This window comes from Apteryx mantelli, chromosome 3, assembly GCF_036417845.1.
Source record: "Apteryx mantelli isolate bAptMan1 chromosome 3, bAptMan1.hap1, whole genome shotgun sequence".
Classification (NCBI taxonomy): domain Eukaryota; kingdom Metazoa; phylum Chordata; class Aves; order Apterygiformes; family Apterygidae; genus Apteryx; species Apteryx mantelli.
In genome coordinates this window covers 88,488,434-88,505,303 of record NC_089980.1, presented here as the reverse complement: position 1 = coordinate 88,505,303, position 16,870 = coordinate 88,488,434, and the positions used below count along the sequence as shown (strand labels likewise).

At 35.0% G+C, this 16,870-nt stretch overlaps 1 protein-coding gene across 1 annotated transcript in view; it reads left to right on the top strand.

Annotated features, from left to right (window-relative positions):
• AFG1L (AFG1 like ATPase) overlaps positions 1–16,870 on the top strand; it is a 70,935-nt gene that overhangs the window by 12,684 nt on the left and 41,381 nt on the right. The window contains exons 3-6 of the mRNA XM_067293897.1: positions 4,419–4,470; positions 5,170–5,271; positions 7,660–7,790; positions 14,318–14,417. Of these exons, the coding sequence (XP_067149998.1) occupies positions 4,419–4,470; positions 5,170–5,271; positions 7,660–7,790; positions 14,318–14,417 (385 nt within the window). The remainder of the gene's footprint in view (positions 1–4,418; positions 4,471–5,169; positions 5,272–7,659; positions 7,791–14,317; positions 14,418–16,870) is intronic.

Sequence of the window (16,870 nt, the reverse complement as noted above, 5' to 3'; positions counted from 1 at the left end):
TAGGATTTTTTTCAATAAAAATACTGTAAAAATAAGGGAGCAGATATTAATATCATATGCAGTAGAAACATTTCAGCATTTATTTGAGAAACTTGCATTAGCTCACAGTCAAAACTTTTCTAAAGTAAGTAGTTTTGGAGAAAAAATCAGCCATATCCGTCATGATAATAAAACTATATATATTTTATTATGATGCAGGGTTTTGGGGGGAATGGGGATTAGCTTAGAATGAATTTGTTGAGGGAGAAACAATTAGTCTGTTGTTGCAAATCAAGTAGCCTTCTGTTTTTCAAAATTATTACTCAAATTTGAACAATGACTTTGATCTTCAACTTGGTGAAAGGATGGCCTTGTATGCTGAGATATTTTGAGATCCTCTGAATTGAAGTTCAAGGCCATGAGAGTTTGCCTAGATGTTTCAGATCTCCAGCTTTTCAGAATAATACCAATTGGGACATCTTAAGAGTTGTTGAGCTGCTGTACTAATGACTTGAAATAAGCTCAATTATAAGTGAGGTCATGTTTTGAAGAGGTATGAACAATGCTAAACACCATTCAAGACCTTGAAAATGTCTTCAGCTAAACAGCAACGAAAAGTAGGTCTGAAAGAGTGAGAGAGAGAGAGAGGCAGATTTGTTAGTTTTTTTTAATCTACTGTCTAGGGACTTGCCTTCTGTATTTTGCATATTTTAATTAACAAACTTAATATTGAAATGTATTTTCACCTGAAAGTTTCTCAAATCAGTGTGTGAATTTTCCCAGGAAGTGAATTGCTTGCTTTTAGCATCCAAGGCAGGGAGTATGGGGGGAGGTGGGAAGATGTTGTACATCGTTAAAAACACTGAAGAAAGAATAAGAAGTTGTCAGAGTGAAGGAGATGTTTTGACCCATATAATGTCTTAGAGGAGAGAGGATAGTGATCAATTAAAGTGAAATGTCTGACATGATAGAATCAAAGAAAGGCATGCACATTCTGAAACAGAAATGTATAAAAAGTTTTGACAGCAGACAACAGAGTTCTGTAAATTGGGGGACACCGACGTGTGTTTTTTCTTGTGGAACTGTAAATATTTTCATATATGAACAACTTTCAAAAAAATCTGTAAGACAACAGATCTATAAAAGGAAAAGAAGCTCCTGCTGTAAGCAGGTACTAATGATTATGAAATTCAGTCAAGCAATAAGCTGTGCTTACTGGTTATTGCAAAGAATGTTACAGGACTTAAACTTTGAGAACGGAAGGGATTTGACACATCTGTGGTGATGCTTTCATTTGGAAGGGTGTTGAGAGCATTCAAAACATATATTTAAAACTTTCTAAATTATCCCCTTCAGACTCAAATTTTATCGCATCCCTTAATATCTTTGATTTTGTACATTTTAAACGTAATCTTTAACATCCTTAAATCTTGTCATTGTAGCAAAAGCAAATTTGTTGTCAAGCAATTGAACGTGATTATGCTGAGATCCCAAATACATCTTTGGATAATACTGAAGTACCAAGACCAATCTTCCCCTTCACTCCCATGTGCAACTGACTTTCCCCACACAGCAGAGCAGATTGGCCTGGCTGCTTGCTCTGGTCTAAAGTGAGCCAACAGCATTGACTCAATGTCATCAGGAATTGTAGCCAAAGTTGCTGTTTTCCTCATGCAGCTTTCAAGCTTCAGAAGATGTGTGAGGATCATTACAAAAAAAAGAAAAAAAGAAAAAAAGTTTTGTCCACTTTACGGTCATGCAGAATAGCTGGAAACCATGATCCAGTTATAAACTTCAGTTGCTTCTCGTGTATTCTGTTGTTTACTTTCCATCTCCTCTAATTTTAGCTGTATGAAAGTTAAATCCCATGCAGCTTAAAATAGGATGAATCTTCACCTGTAGGTGTGGGATTTCCACTTTGGCTGTGGAAGGAGCCTAGTTAATTGGGTTAGACAAAATGCAAAACTTTCAGATGGATAGTGTTGGGGGATATGAATTTCACTCAAATTTTATTTCATCTCTTTCATCTTCTTATATTCATCACAAGGTTTTGGGGAGGACTGATGTATGATTTTGCATGTCTGGGTTTCAGTACTAAAAAACTACAAATCATGTTTATTTTTATTTTATGAAAGATATAAAAACAAGAATGCTTCTATGAATTCTTTGTTTTCTACAGTATCTGACATGATTGAGGAAGTAGGTACCTTAAAAGTGGCAACAGTATCACTTCTGGCAGACATATAAAAGGCAACATAGTCTTGCTTGGATGTAAAATATTTTCTGTGATTTTCTTTAATCGCTCAATGAGGGTAAGAATTTTTCTGCTCTTAAATTTGCTTTTATAGAAGATCAGTTACAGAAAACCCATTCAGATTTGTCCCAGTATCCCTCCATTTCTTTTAGCAATTAGATATCATTTGGCAATTACTGTCTTCACAGAAACCTAATTCCATTTTTTTAAATCAGCCAGAAGTAGGTTTAGACTTTTATGGAGCCCAAGCCACTATATTTGTTTCCTTTAGCCAAAAAAACCTTCTTTAACATGTTTTCTAGAAATGGTAAGTATTGGAGTGAGAATAAAATCTGCCTGAAAGGATGAACTTCAAGATTGTTAAATGTAATTAATGAACACGTTAAAATTGAAACATCTGTATAAAAATGTAGGCATTACTGCTTGTTCTGAATATATAATTTTTACAAAGACAGGTAAAGCAGTACTTCAAACATTGATTTGTTTAACTGTGTCATTCTTTCTGAAATGTCTCATTTCATTATTCATCACAATTTCATCATTCTAATATAACCTTTTTATGTAATAGGCTTTCCCCTTGTAAGAATGGCTGTGTGCTTATTAATTTCAAATTAAAAGTAAAGAAATTCTTATATCTGTATCTAATACCAATTTTTTTTTCCCATTTCTCCTTTCTTAGCTGTGTAACTTTGACATTTAGTAATTGTAATGAGTGCAGGCTCTTCAAAAGGCACACAAAAATGTTCGTTAATTAAATTGTCTTGCTATGCTTTTAAAGCACTAGCAAATAGTTGCAGCCATGTCTGTTAATGGAACTGTTTCAGAGCATCTGAAGCCCTGTTCAGCCACAGACTGATGATATAAATTTTTGAGTATCCTATTAGTATAATGCTAAATTAAATCTATGAGTGGATCTTATATGAGAGCTATGCTTGCATATTTTCTGGATAAACTACTACTGTAAAGGCACAGAGACCTGAGACACTCATCTTCCTACTTTTGGTCATATATTTTCTTTCATATTGTAATTATTGTTTTGCTACCAACTTCCCCATTTCTTTAAATATAGTGCTGTATTTTGAAAAGTGCTCTACATTCAAGTTGTTTAGCAATTACTGAGCTCCAAATGAGACCAAAGGGTTGTAATTTTAATTTTCCTCTGTTTTTGCTCTGCTCACAAAACTCCAAGTGCAGCACTTTAACCGAATACTCTTGTGCAGTGTTTTTGTGGCTGTCAGTTCAGCTGCATGAATTGGTGAAAATTTTGTTAAGATTTCCAGCTTTTTAAGAACTGGTGTTTTTTATAATTTTACTTGGAAGTGGCTGTACAATACTGGGGGAGGGGGATTCAGATTGATAATCTTGAGGTTAGTGCAAAAGTTTCTATAAACATATCTGTTTATTGAGTAAAATAGAGAAAATAAACTGTCAGGTATTACAGCATTTGGGCTGAGTAAGATTAAGAGATTAAAAATTCTCAAGCAGTATTCATTCAAGATAAATATAACTTCCTGGAAAAATTATGGTTAATAAAATACATACTTTGAAATTAACCCGTTTCATGTATAAAAATGACATTCTTACTGTGACTCCATTGATTCTGGTCATGTTTAAACCGTAGATAATTCTTCATTTAACATTCAAAGCAGAGAGGAAAGGGACTTGGAATACTAACCAGATTTGCCATATTTATTATCTAAATCCTTACGGCTTATATCTTAAGCCATATGTTTCATATCTTAAGCTGCTTTAATAGGTATATAAAGCATATATCTGCAAGTACTGTGATACTGCTTAATTTTATATCTTTTTTCCTAAGGCTGTTTGTTCAAATGACTTAGTGAGGAAGAGGGTTTGTTCTGATGATGATGGACTGGGAAACATGTAATAATTTTGTACGTGTCCTGGTAAAAACACATGTGTACAAAGACTGGAGGTGGTCGTATTTTCACGCTGATCTAGACAAAACCGCTTGTGCTTTTGGCCTCTTTATGTTCATAATTGTCACACAAATACAGCATTAGATTGCCTGCTAGTTCTGAGCTGCTCATTCATTCCGGGTTATATTTTGCTAGCTAGTCCCACTTAGGTAGTTGAGTGTAGCGCTTTCATTCGTTACCACAGCTATGTGCTTGCTTTTGTTGTAGCTGGTGTTCGTATTTATTCTTGTTCCCTTGCTTTGCAGCTCTTTGCCCAAAGCAAGCCTCCAAAAGGTCTTTACATCTACGGGGACGTTGGTGAGTGGCAGCTGTGTAAATTCGGGTGGAATCTGAGGTAAATGCGGGTGTAGTCAAATCCAAGCTCTCTAAAAGCTTTGTGTTTATCTAGTGTTCTTAACTAATTTAATGCGTTTTCCAGGGTTTTTTTCTTCCGAAATATATGTTGTTTAATGCAGTTGCAGTTAGAAGTCTGGAAACTGTTGGACTGGGCTATATTAGTATATATATATTTTTTCCAGCATGTTACCCACTCACCAATGTTTAACAGTACAGTTTAAAGATTTGGGAAGTAACGGAGGGGGGGCAGGGAGAGAATTTGTATATTCTAATTGCAGCAGTGCAGAATGCAAACATCCTCACTTTTGAAAAGGAAACATTAAGGATGTTTTTTAGAAGGAGAGGGAGCCATTTGTGCAACCTTTGGGCCAACTCTGTATAGATCAAAATTTTAAAACAATAAAACAAAAATGTGATTGTTATGGGTTTTCAAACATAAAATATAACATTTCTTCCCAAACAGCCTGGTCTTGTACTTATTCTGCGGAATATATATATATAGTTTCATTATGTGTATATATATAGTATATGTTACAGTATATACATATATGTATAGTTTCATTAGTTCAAAGCTAATGAACAATCATTATTGTAATCAGTATGTACTGTTTTTAAATTAACTACCTGTTGGGTGTGTGTGTTTGTTTTTTGTGTTTGAAGGCACAGGAAAGACAATGGTGATGGACATATTCTATTCTCACTTAGAAGTAGAGAGGAAAAAGAGAGTCCATTTTCACGGCTTCATGCTAGATGTACACCAGAGTAAGTGCAGACACCGGTATTTGCAAGAATTACATGAAATATGATATCTGTGAAGAAAGCCTGTCTCATTCTTCTATGCATATTACTCCATGTAACTTTAAGTATTTAAGAAAGAAAAAAAAAGAAAAAAGGAAAGAATAAGTTTAAGGACTTCAGCATTGTCTGTCATCCTGGGATAGGTGTTAATTGGATATTATTTCTGAAGAATCTCTTCTCAAAGTTTCTGTATACCTGATTGTGTAGAAAACTGGATGCATGTTTAGGATTAATTCCTTAACTAAACATTCTCCAATTACTCATTAGCTTGCACTCAATCTGAAGAAGACAGTTCCTAAACCTGAATGATAAAGCGAATGTGGAAAGCAACATAATGCTGTCACTAAAAAGGACAGATAAGTATATAAATGCTACATCATAATTTTCTGTGTTGCATTGAAATTCAGAGGCAACTAAATCAGTGCTTCAGAGATATGGACTAATTTTATCGATTTGTGACTTATCAAGTGGTTATGTTATTTCAGGCATTACCAGCTTTCTCCATATTTCTTTTCATCCCAGTCTGGAAAGATTTTTTTGTTTTGTTTTTATGGAAAAAATCAAGTGTTGCTACTTTGTGTTTTGGGGTTTAGTAGTAATTAGTGTTCCTCACTTTCTTGCTAACGGATAAGTTGTGATCTGTACACAGATGTATAAGGGGAATGGAAAAATTAAAACATGGATAACCCCAAAGTTGCCTTCTCTCCAGTTTGAAGAGTTGTGTGTTAATGGAAAAGCTTCAGCTTGACTGCTTCACATACAATATTGAATATACTTTTTGATCGAAAGAGTCAAGTGATACTGACAAACTTAGTTTGCATGAAACCAGATAGAATTGGCACAAGATAAAGGCTCAAAAACAGAAGGAATTAAAGAAAAAAATACAGACAAATTAACGTACAAAATACAGAAAAGTACAGCTTCTGTCTCAATTGTTGCTCATGTTAAAAAACAAACAAAAAAAAACATAACCCAAATTGATCATAGGAAAAGGGTTATGAAGCTTGCAGAGGAAAGTATTGGGTTCTTTAACAGAAAATAAAATGCTGAGAGAAGAATGGCAAACTCTTGTGCAAGATGGGAAATAAAAAATGATGACTTTGCATCTTGGGAGTACCTATAAAAATTGTAGCAATGTTCTGTCTAAGAGGTTGGGGAATAATTGTTCGTTCTCCGAGACACTTGTACAACCACATCTGTAAGAACAAATTGGTTACCTACCCACCAAAAGAATCTTAGCCAAACTCTTTGAGAGTTGTATGTCAGACAGCAAAGATTGAGTTCAGTCTGTGCAGTTTGAGTAAGCAATAACTAAATAACATATAGAAGCCAAGGAGAACTGTTCTGTGGTGGCAGACTATCATATATCAGTAGTTTGGAGAAAAATTATGGAGGGAATTTGATCATAAGTAGCAGAAAACTTTCTGACAGCGTGACCTTATATGGAACAGCAAGGCGCTTTACATTGCCTGAGATTCTGTTTTAGGTATTTTTAAAAGTGTGTCTGTCTCTAAATTCTGTGATCCTAAAATACTTTGGAATTGCTAAGTAATGCTGTAATTTACAAGTATTGTGACAGCTGCATTTTTTTTCTTGGGAAGCTTTTATTGGTGTAAACAATTTCCACTTCTGCTGTCTTCTTTTCTTTGTTGTGTCACTGTTAAGATTTTCTTGGCATTTGTGTTCTACTTCCATTTTATCTCAAAAAAGCCTCTTACTGCAGGACCTCTGTTTACGAAATACTCATTTTTTAGGCAAATAGAATGCAATCTATCACATAGTAAAGTATGTACGTAATCTTTTTTATACCAGTATCATCTTATTGTACATTTTAAAATATAAATGTGTTGCTTTATCTGAGTTCTTTTAGCTAAATGCACTCTAAATATGCTTTCAAAGCATGTGATGGACAGAGCTGTGCCATTAATTTGTAAACACTGTAAGGGTTTCTTGATCTTCACAGAGGAGATTAAGACAAAGTACCAAATTTTGAACATATACTGAAATTAAGGTAATGAATTGGAGCAAGATAAAACTGTAATATGTATCTTTTTTAAAAAATAAAAATAAAATAGGTGTTTAGCATCCCAGCGTTCTATTTTTTTTTTTACATATTTCTAAACAAGAAAATACAAATTACAGAATCCGTCAGCTTTTATTAGTTATCTGGAAGTGGTTGAAAACTTAACCTCTGTGTCCTCTTGAAATTGTACTAAATTTGCCATTTTTTACTGGATTGAGTAACTTTTTATTTGCTACCTAAACAATTTTGTTTTCCATATTTTTACAAAAAGAAATAAATGTTTGTTTTTGGTTTTGTTTTTTTCCTCTCTCTCTGTTTTATCAACTCAGGGATACATCGCCTCAAGCAGAGCTTGCCAAAAAGAAAACCAGGATTTATGGCCAAATCATATGACCCAATTGCACCAGTAGCAGAGGAAATAAGTGAAGAAACTTCTCTCTTATGTTTTGATGAATTTCAGGTAAGGAATCGGAGATTATTCTTTGGCGTCACGGAAACTTCATAAAATTACTTATAATCTTTAAATATGATGCTTGTTACTCCTAGTATAGCAGTTAAATTACTGGCCAGATGTTCAAGAATAAAAGTCATTTCGCAGATTTGAAATGACATTTGTTTTTTCACAGATAAGGTGCGAGTTGGCTGTGTAGGTCTATTTACAGTCTGTTCACTTCTCAGTATAGCTACTGCTCACTGTAGAGGATACTGAGAGTTTGGTGAGATGCTCACGAGTAGTTTGGGGCAGAGATTGTTGCCTTATGGTAAGTCTGTACAGTGCTCAGCACAATAGTGGCCTGGTACTAGATTGGCACGTCTGGTTGTTGCTGCAGTTCATGTAACGTAACAATTAGTCTTCTTATGATTAAGGACATGGAAGTAACTTGCCAAATTCAACCTACATGCTTTCCCAGAGCTGTTGGAGCCTTTGGCATGTCAGTGCCTGATTGTATCAGCATAGCTTATGTTTCAAGAAACTTTTATTGAAATAAATATGAAAACTAAAAATAAATTGATTAAAATAGGCTTTGCCCAAGCAGCTTGGTTGTTTCATTTGTTTTATACAGCTTGTGAGTTTTAAGGGCATGCCACAAATTTAAGCACATAACTGCTTTGTAAGAATATTTTAGGAGAGAGGTTAGAGGTATTTGGCAGCTCTAATCAGATGAGATTTTTGGGTCCAGAGAGACACTGCAGAGCAGGATAAGAACTGTTCTATATTATTGTTCAAATCACCAACAGTAGAAGAATCATATTAAGTGTAAATTGTCTGCATTAGGCTTTTAAATTAATAAATACATTCCTGCAATGGGTAGAGCAATTTATATCTTGTAACTATTATTTTAAAAGCCTGGTCACCTGAGAAAATAACCAGTTTATGATCAGTTCACATGAACAGGATTTTTGTAGCCCTAAAGAAGTAGGTATTTTTGTTTTCAATTACTTCTGCATTCTACAGCAAGGAGTAATCTTTCAATCCGTAGTTTTAAAATGTGTTAAGTCACTGCAGTCTCCTTTTAATAATAAATTATATTTGGGAGATATCCTGCAGTGTTTCGGTAGGTTAAAAGAACGCTATGGTGATCTACTGCTAGTTTAGAGATTGTTAGTTTACACTAATGACCAAGGATGAGTTGTAGATTATCAAATTATGCAAATGAATGAGTACATCAACAAGTATGAAGAAGGTACTATGTTTTCTTTAGCATTTTGTCCCATATTAAAGCTTGATTTCTATTTAGTATGCTAGTGAATGTAAAATAGGGAACACTTTAAAATTCTCTTTGAGAAACAGGATGAGAGCAGTATTTTTTACCCTGCTTCCTGTGAAAATCAGTTTTGCAAAAGAGATGGATTAATTGTTTTGGGAATCTTTCAGTTGTAAGTGTCAAACATATTTTGGTAGAATACTTTCTGTAAAATGCTCTAACTTTCTTGGGACTTTTCAAAGCATTTTGCATATGTTTGTTGTCTGCATCTCAACTAAAAACCTTTAAATTGTGGTTTGGGTTTTTTCTCTGCCTTAGACTTTGGTTATTCATAGTGAAATTTATAACAATGAAGTTTAAGAGTAAATGTACACTCTAACTGTAGTTCTTACGGACTTCTCTAAATAAAGTTTTTAAGACTATTATGAAACTTTTTTAAATGTGTGAAGGCATACATGCTGTTTGGCATACATGGGGGTGCATCTGCCTATCTCAGTCACTATATGTGGTATCTCTTGATACCAATCCAAGTAGGAGACAGGTAAATGCTTAATGGACGTGTCCTTCTTTGCTCTTGTAAAAAGCTTAGTAGTGTTTTGAAGTTGTTTCTTTGGTAGGCAAGATCATTGTCTAGCTCTTTTGTTATTTTTAATGCCAGTCTTCTCCTGTCATCTAAAAAAAAAAAACCAGTGCCACTGCAGAGTTTAAAAGTTGTCCTGTTCAAGCACAGCATTTGAACTCTTCAACATCCAGTGGCTTGCTGTGGTTTTTCTATTGCTTGTCAGCTCTCTCTTCATATCTTCTAGTTGAATGTACTTGCAGCAACCTTATTCATGGATTGAAGAGAGGATGGTTTGAGTTTTGATGCTGTACATATATTCATCTTCAGTTTTGAATACAGTGCTTTTTCTGATTTTGAGTGTTGTTTCATAATTTAGTATGTGCTTTATCTAGTGAACATGGATGTAGGGCTTCTGAAACTTAGGGTGTAAAATCCAAACACAGAGAAGTTGTACTTGTGAAGAAACGGGAAGTTTTTCTGGAGAGGGGGTGGGAAGGAAAGGAGTGTTAATTGTCTTAATATAAAATACGGTACGAAGGGGCATCTTTGCTAGCTGTAGTATTATATATTAGCATAAATACCTATTTTCCTATATAAATGCCCTCTACTTTCATATACTGGTGTTGCAGCGTTTCCAAACTGTCTCCTTACCACTTTTAAGGAGAGATACTCAGGTAACTTCTTTTCCCCCAAAATTGGTTGCCTGCTCCCCCTGCTGACATGCTTGAGGTACATCAGTCACTTTAATTATAAAAATCACCCTGTGTTTTTGTTGGTGGGTTACAGGTGGGAAAGTAATACAAGAAATATACTTTAAAATGTATTTCTCAGACTCTGCATTCTTACATGAATTAAAAAAAACCCTACTTGTTTAAATGTACTCAATGTTTTAAATGCATGGATTTCCAGCTAGCTGGACTTCTTGCCTGCTTGTCTGTAGTGTGGAGCGCTACGTAAGCTTTGCCTCCTGGCGATGGGTCACAGTTTTCTGATGCTTAGCAAGAGGTACTAAATTTGGGATAAGAAACCTTCTGCTTAAAAAGTCATAAAATAGTGCAGCGGCTGGAAGAGCTACTGAGACAGTGGCAAAATTAACATTGATAATAAGGAGCCATACCTAATTCTGGGCTTTCCCAGTTGATTTCTGCAGTGGAGATGATGACCAGATTTCACTACAAGCTGGGTCACTTATATTTAAAGAATTGCTAGATTAAAATGAAACTGGAAAGAGCTGGAGAGTCAAAACATGTACCACTGTGACTTCCACTTAAAACTACTTTCCACTTTGACATCTGGAAAGTCAAGCTGGAGTTCCCACTTGCTCGGCAATAAATATGCTCGTGCACTGAGGAAATACCAGAGAAACTATTGAGGCTTACTCGAAACAGTTGAGTTTTCTTTCAAATACCTATTGAAAATGAGAGAATAAGTGAAATTTATTTATTTTCAGATCAGACATGGAGACAAGTGATTCCGTACTGGTGCCAGCAAAAAGCAATGTTAGTGCTTATATTTCAGAGGAAACCAAATGCAGAACTGTGAAAGAGAGAAGCATTACTGAGGTTACAGGTTCCTCTGTAAAAGTGAGCTGAAGCAAAATATAAGTACTTTGAAGTGAATCATGTTGTAAAGCCATATCCCTAGAGACTGTCAAAAAGAGTTAATTATTTGACTAATTGACTTAAATATTTCAGTATTTCTTGAAATAGTTTTGTGTGTTCCAAAGTATGGTTGTTTTTTTAAAAAAGAAAAAAGAAAAATGTGTCCTAAATGTTTCTTTTTGCAAATACTGTTTGGTAGCCAGAATTTCAGTGACAGTCTTAAGCCTCTGAACTTTTCCATTCTAAAGCGATTGTTTCATCAGTGCCTGCCTGAGCTGCTGGCTCTAAGATTATAAAAGCATTGCTGCTTCTTACTGATTTTTATTGTACATTTTACAACAGGATTTTTGTTGTTTTACAACCACAGAAGTCTTACGCCATTCTAAAAATGTGTCCTCGCTTGACCCTCCCCCCCCCCGAATTATGCCATTTGTAATTATAATTTTGATGTTTCAAAACACAGAGGTTGGCCAATAAAATGAGACTAGTTATTGTCTAGCGATCAAATAACTATACACAGGTAATTAGAAACTGTAATTTTGCAGTGTGACTGAAACCTATGTTTGTTAGTTTTGGTAATAAAAATAGAATTCCTACCTTTTGGTAAGTTGAATGATCATACAGTGTTAGTATTAATATGCTCTCAGTATCACTTGGACTTAAAGCGGACTACAATTTAGAGAGTTTTTACTAACCTGCAATGCTATTAAAAGCCTCTAATAAAAATTAGGCTCTTATTTTTGTGCTAATACTAATTACTGATAATACATGCTTATGTTTGTCATTCATTACATGGAACTGCACCAATCAGTGGATGACTGAGTCTCAAGCACTTACACATGTAAATTATCAATTTTTTTTTTCTTTACTTAAGTGAGTCATAATGGAAAGCAGCACTAGGTCATAAAAATCTTTTCTCTTAAATGCTAATGACATTTCTCCATTCTCTCCATTAGCAGGCTCTCCTTATTGGTAATTTGTAGCCTTTGCTTTTGTTCCTTGTTGTAATGAACGCTGGATATGGGGAAAAAAAACATGAGAAATGAGAATGCTTTAAGTACTGTCTTCTGCTTGCTTATGTTGTAGAATTCTCCTACCCTTCCAAAGCTGTAGCAGATCAAAAGAGCATAAATTTGCATCCCTGTACTCAAAATGACTGTTACTTTTTGACAGCGCTTTCAAGAGTTAATTTTTTGTGATACAAGGAAAACATTAGAATTCGACATCAAATAACGGTTCTCACTAGTAAGAGAATTTTATTCATTGTTTTCTTTTACATGAGCATTAAGATTCTTTCACTTCTGCTTTTCTGAAACTAGTGTGCCTTATAGTATTTTTTTTAAACAAAAATGTTTAACAAAATAATTTATATCATGATTTTAAAAACTTGGCTTGCTTGGTTTGCTTTGTGATACAAGAAATTCAATTGCCTCTAAAATGTGCATATATCCTGATTTCTTTTATTTCCTGTTTTTTAAAGACAACTGGGAAAGTTCCTAAATCCTAATATTCAGCAGAAATAAACTAGCTATAGATGGGTGCATAAGCAGCTACGTTAGACATGTAGTACATTAGTGAATCAATACATGCGCTTGGGAAGATCAGATCTTACTGATCAAAGATATGCAAATCTGAGGAGTGTGTTACTGATCCTGCGAAAGAGTTTATTTTTGAAAAAGAAAAAAGAATCCATATTAATGCATTCCATAGAACAAAATAGAATAAATCTTAGAAAGAAGGAAACTGATATTTACCTAAGGTTCTTCATGGACATTATAGCTTTCAAACTAGGTGTCAGAAATGTAACCTAAGTCTTTACTGTCCTAGTATGTCCCCCAAAAGGCTCAATAACACCAAAGAGTTTGCAGTCTAAGGCCTGGTGTAGGATTAAATTTTTTGATAAGGTCATTTAGAAATGGGAAGGGGTAAGAGGGACTTGAAAAAAATTATACTGATTGAAGTCTTTCCCTAGCTTAATCATCATAAGATACATATCTAAACTGGCAAAGGCATAGCAGTCCATTCATCCTCTGTGTGATGAATGCATATAACTGTCTGCATGCCACCACTTTTTTTATTTCCTTCCCCAGAATTGGGGCCTGTGGTAAGTCAAAATGCAACAAGTGGCTATATAATCATCAAAGAGAATGCAAGAGAAGCAGAAGTAGTGATAGGAAAGATGGCTTACTTATTGGGAACACTGATCTCAGCTGGTGAGCTCCTGTAAAATATAAATTACTGTTGTAACAATGTCTCTGTTCAGACAGATTGATTATGTTCTCTTTCATTCATAACGTTTTTTGGTTTGCATTCTTTTTATTTCTTGGTACGGTAAAGCAAGTTAGTTAAGCTTAGATATTTAAAGAAATTTTACTTTATTGCTTATCGTTTAGGGTTTTTCTTAGTATCACTTACCCCACCCATTTTTATTTTTTGTCAGTGTTTTGTGCCTGAAGGTTAGAAGAGGCTGACTGTGCTGGAAGTGACTGCTGTGCCTTTTGATTATTCATGGACAGTAATAGAAGGCACTTAAAAAGAACAATGAAATTGCTTATTTTTGTGATGGGCCATCTGTTGAATTGTTTTTTGCAACAATCACACAATAGTATCTATGTCATATCGTTCTATTTTCAACAGCAGCTGATTATGTATAGTTGGCTACTTGTCTTTATTTCTGAAGTCCCATAACCATTTAAATTCACCTCTGCAAACCTTTGCCTCAAAGGTAATAGAAATGTAAAACAGCCGGTGTGTATTTTCTTTCTGTGTCTTCTGTTTTTTCATGTTGTTTCTAATTAATTAGGCCTCTTAAATGTTTAGGTCTGTTTTCTGTGTCTCCCACCTGTAGTTTTATAATAGAAGTTAACATGGAATCATTTAGCAATTGGTAAAGAAATGGAGTTCTGTAATAAAGAGCAGGCAAGTTTTAAAAGACACTGGTACATTCACTGCTTATTAATTATCCCTTTTATTTTTTTCTCCCCAAGCAATAATTAGAATCTTTCTCTACGGCTTTCACTAACGAGCGTTTTTTTTTTTTTCTGGCTATAAAGCCACTTGCAGATCTATTGCAGCAGAAGCTGAAAGCAAGATAAAACAAATGTATTGTCTTTCATAGGTCACTGACATTGCTGATGCCATGATTCTGAAACAGCTTTTTGAAAATCTGTTCCAAAATGGGGTTGTCGTTGTGGCAACATCTAACAGGCCACCAGAAGGTAAAAACAAACATGCTGCTAGTGTTATCCAAATACAATGAATCTCAGTATCTTACAAAACAATCTTACAAAAATCATTCAATGTTTAATGCTAATAAACTCTCGAGTCCTTAAGGATCTGAGATATTCCCATTTATTCCTGCTGTTTTTTCCTGTTTTTAAGGAATAAGGGTTTGCACTACGTCTTAGTCCTCTCTTCTCTCAAACCCAGAGATGTTTCCTCCCTGTCCTTCTGTAATTTCTAGTCTTCTGTACTCTGTCCAAACCAATGGGAGGGCAGTGGGGACAGGGGAGTAAAGGAGCGGTGAAATGCTGCCTCTGATTTGGGCGTATTCCAGGGTAGGCAAGGATCATATTCAGCAGAAGAGAGGGGAAATGAGACAGAGTACATTCCTTCCCCTGTTCAGTAGCTAGGAAACTTGCATACTTTATGCACTGTTTCAAGGGAGAACCATACCCCTCATCAAGATGCCATTCTCACAGTCTGCTTTGCGATCACTCATTGAGAATTATTTAGGTGGAGAGTTGTTTCCATTTCTAATAATATTTTTAGATAGAGGGTGAAGAAATAGGTAGATCCTTTTATAAAGCCCCCAAATCTGTATGTGAGTTTAACCAAGCAATAGTGTATTACTGTATTTTTTTGGTAGATGAGAATGTTTGTTGTAGTGTAGTGTTAGCAGTTAGCATAATGTATGAATTGTGTGCAACTTTTTTGCAAATATTTGAAAACTAATTAATCTGTAGTGTCATACTGAAGAGTTACAGTAAATTAACTGGGTAGAAGAGAATCACTGCAGATTTACAATGCACTTGCTTTTTAATCTTAAAACATCTTCCAATAGAAGAAAACACTTAATTGTTGTTACTGAAAGGTGAAAAAATTTTACCATAGGTTTATTTTCCTTGCTTAAGTGAACAAGTTGAAATCATTAACTACTATAGCTGGGTCTTCTACAGGTAAACCTGACGCTGATGCCTCACTCAGTTGGCCACCATTTTTGTGTTGTTTGAAGCACTACTCTTTAAAGTTCAGAAGAGATTTTTGTCATAATTTGGGGATTGTGTCCCACATCTTAATGTAAAGCATTGATTTGTGACCATTATTGTTGTTGGGGGGGGAGGGGGTTGTTGTACATATTAAGTCACTGTGTCAACCTGAAGGACATCCACTTGTACTAGCTACCCAACAGAGAAGGTCAAGAAAGGCACCTCTAAAACTGAACAACATTGCAGTCCAGGCATTAGTCACTATCTGTTTTTACCCCTTCTCCATCCTCCTGTGTGCTCATGGTGTGTCTCTGAAATCCTCCCACATGTTAGGTGTTGGCTTAATGCAGTATGTTGTATCAAGATTTAGGATTGTATTCAGGAGATTCACTTCCTGTGGATACAAAGGGAAAAAGTGGTGTTTTCATTAGAGCAGTTGTAGTCACCTGATAATAATTACTGACATGCTTAATCATATTAAATTTCTGCCCCAGTGGACTATGAGGGGAAGTGGTGAGGTGCAGTGTTTGAATCCGGGCTTTGTTTCTCCACCAAAACTACTGTATCTTTTTCCTCATCTTCACAAAATAGGGACATAATACAAAAATCATAGCCTTATTATCTAGAAGAACTAACGGAAGTAACTTTCATGTAGTACTGTTACATGTTTGCTAATTTTTCCAAGCAAGTGGGCAATCAATCACTGTTCTTAAAAAATGTATACCTGTCATGATTTGTAGAGCTATGAACGCTATGTGGCTCCCTACAACTTCATTATTAATTAGGGTTCAGAACCAGATTAACTAATAATTTTCCTAAACGTTTCTGCATGTGTATCCAAGTTCCTACAAACCATTTTGTAGGTACCCGATTGGTTTCTCAAGTATACTGTATCCTTTGGCCACCATAATATATTAGCAGAGCACAGGAAGCTTAACCTAGTTGTAGCCTTCGGGCCTTATGGTGCATATAAGGTGTTAATAATCTGGTGTAGTCTTTGTGGGGAATTTTCATGGAGATTTATAGCCAGGTGTCTGTATTCTCTTGTTTATTTCTCCTGTCAGCTACAGCTACCATACTGCCTTTTTATAAGGCTTCCTAGTATTAATGAAACAGAGCAGCCCATCATAGAGTTTGAATGACAAAATTATCAACGGAGAAGTCATTCTGTCATGAATATGTTAGGCAGTTAAGTAGTTTCCAGAAAAGGGAACTTTAAACTGTATAAAATACAGAGATAAGTAAGATATAAAATGCTGCTTTGCAAATTGTTTTTATTGCTATGTATTTCTCTGAGTGCAAATCTGCACTTTGTTGCATGACATCCTAGTGCTTTTTATATTCAGCTATATTTTGAACAACTTATGTATTCGTTTAATTTTTGTTTGCCCTAGGGATGACTGTTTTTCTTGCTTTGGAAAAAGGCTGTATGTAGTAGAATTGCTAGAAGGTAAAGGGAATAA